General features: G+C 45.2%; 1 protein-coding gene across 1 annotated transcript in view; it reads left to right on the forward strand.

Moving 5' to 3' along the window:
- Positions 1-1,312, forward strand: part of ACA1_342930 (uncharacterized protein) — a gene marked incomplete at both ends in the record, with an annotated part of 2,095 nt that extends 783 nt beyond the window's left edge. The window contains 4 exons of the mRNA XM_004352635.1: positions 209-413; positions 492-549; positions 844-983; positions 1,273-1,312. Coding sequence (XP_004352687.1) covers positions 209-413; positions 492-549; positions 844-983; positions 1,273-1,312 — 443 coding nt within the window. The remainder of the gene's footprint in view (positions 1-208; positions 414-491; positions 550-843; positions 984-1,272) is intronic.
- Between the last annotated feature and the right edge of the window lie 258 nt (positions 1,313-1,570).

Raw genomic sequence — 1,570 nt, forward strand, 5'->3', positions numbered from 1 at the left:
ACACAGGGAAGAACAAATGGAAACAGATTTGCAAGGACATAGCACAATGGCATGGCCTCAAGATGGTATGTCATCATGTGATTGTGTGATCATGTCATCATGTTGCTAACATCATTTTTCTACTGATGTCACTGCAGGTGTCTTCATGTAGACTGACAAGACATCATTGACATCAACAATCAACATCTCTTCTTCAGCAATCATGTAGAACGGTACTACATTGCCATCATCTGCACCTGGTCATTTAACAATGTGCACAAGGGCTTCAAGGACCACGCCTACACAAACAACCCAGATGGCACAATTAATGACTTCTACCACCAGCTCTTTGTGCACCAGATTGACTTTGCCTTTGACCCAGACAAGGACCACATCCTTCTTTTCCAAATCTTTTCAATGTACTACCGCAGGAGGTACTCCTCTCCTCCTGCACATCTACCATTTTCTTTAATGCTCACTCTTCTTTTACACCTCTTCCTTCATCTGCTTAGATACAAGCAGAAGCAGATGAAGGCAGAGATGCAAAGGAAGCTTGCACATGAGAGGAAAGTGCTAGCTTGACAGCGCTTGCCTTGAGGTACATGTGTGTGTAGTGCACAGGATCAGTGCAACATGGAACACAAGGCATGTGTAGAAGGAGAGGAAGAGCCACACACACCAATCAAAGGAGAGGACATCACAGAGGCTGCAAGCCTTCTGATGATATCATCCTCCCTTCTTCATTTTTTTTTAACACCTGATCACATTTGTGTATATATGTACCTGCAGGAGGCTCACAGTCTCAATGCTGAAGTGATTCTTGCACATGCAACACACATGCTCAGCAGCACTGATGGGCTCCAGCTCTTCAGCAACAGACCAAACACAAAGGCCATTGCCTTCAGCATCAACAACAGCCCCAAGGAGCTCATCCACTGGCACTTCAACAAGCAGATCAACCACCTCATCACATTCAAGCCAAGTGGCGAAATCCTCTACACAAGGTGCACCATCTATTGGTGCTCAAGAACAATCGCCTACTTCAATGAGGCGTACAGCTTTTTCAAGTGATGGTATGTTACCATTCCTCTCTTTTGCTTTTTTTGGCACCTTACATTTTCTTGAGTGTAGTTGTTTGGTTAATGCTGGAGACAAGGAGCTCTTTTGCCTGACATGCTATGTCAAGATGATGAACACACTCTTCTTCAGTGGCCACAACCCACTTGGGCTACTCTTTGGTTTGCTCCCCTCACACAACCTTCAATAAACATTTGTTTGTATTGGGGGGGATAGGTATGGCGACAAACACATGGAAGTGGTGCGCCAATTGTGAGGTTTGGTTCTCACATTGAGGCTGGCAGCACAAACAATCCAAACACCATGCCAGGGTGGCCAGAGAGAAGTGTACATTTGCTTGCTTTTGCTCTTTGCCTGTGAGATCTAATGTAAACACTTTCATTAACAGGCGCAAATGAGAAGCTGGCTGCAGAACAGTGATTGCTCAAGTGAAAGCACCAGGCAAGTGATGAGGAAGAGAGAAGTGAGGAAGAGAGAAGTGAGGAAGAGAGAAGTGAGGAAGAGAAGGACACAT

The sequence above is a fragment of the Acanthamoeba castellanii genome (assembly GCF_000313135.1).
Source record: "Acanthamoeba castellanii str. Neff unplaced genomic scaffold scf7180000084633, whole genome shotgun sequence".
In the NCBI taxonomy this organism is placed as follows: Eukaryota; Discosea; order Longamoebia; family Acanthamoebidae; genus Acanthamoeba; species Acanthamoeba castellanii.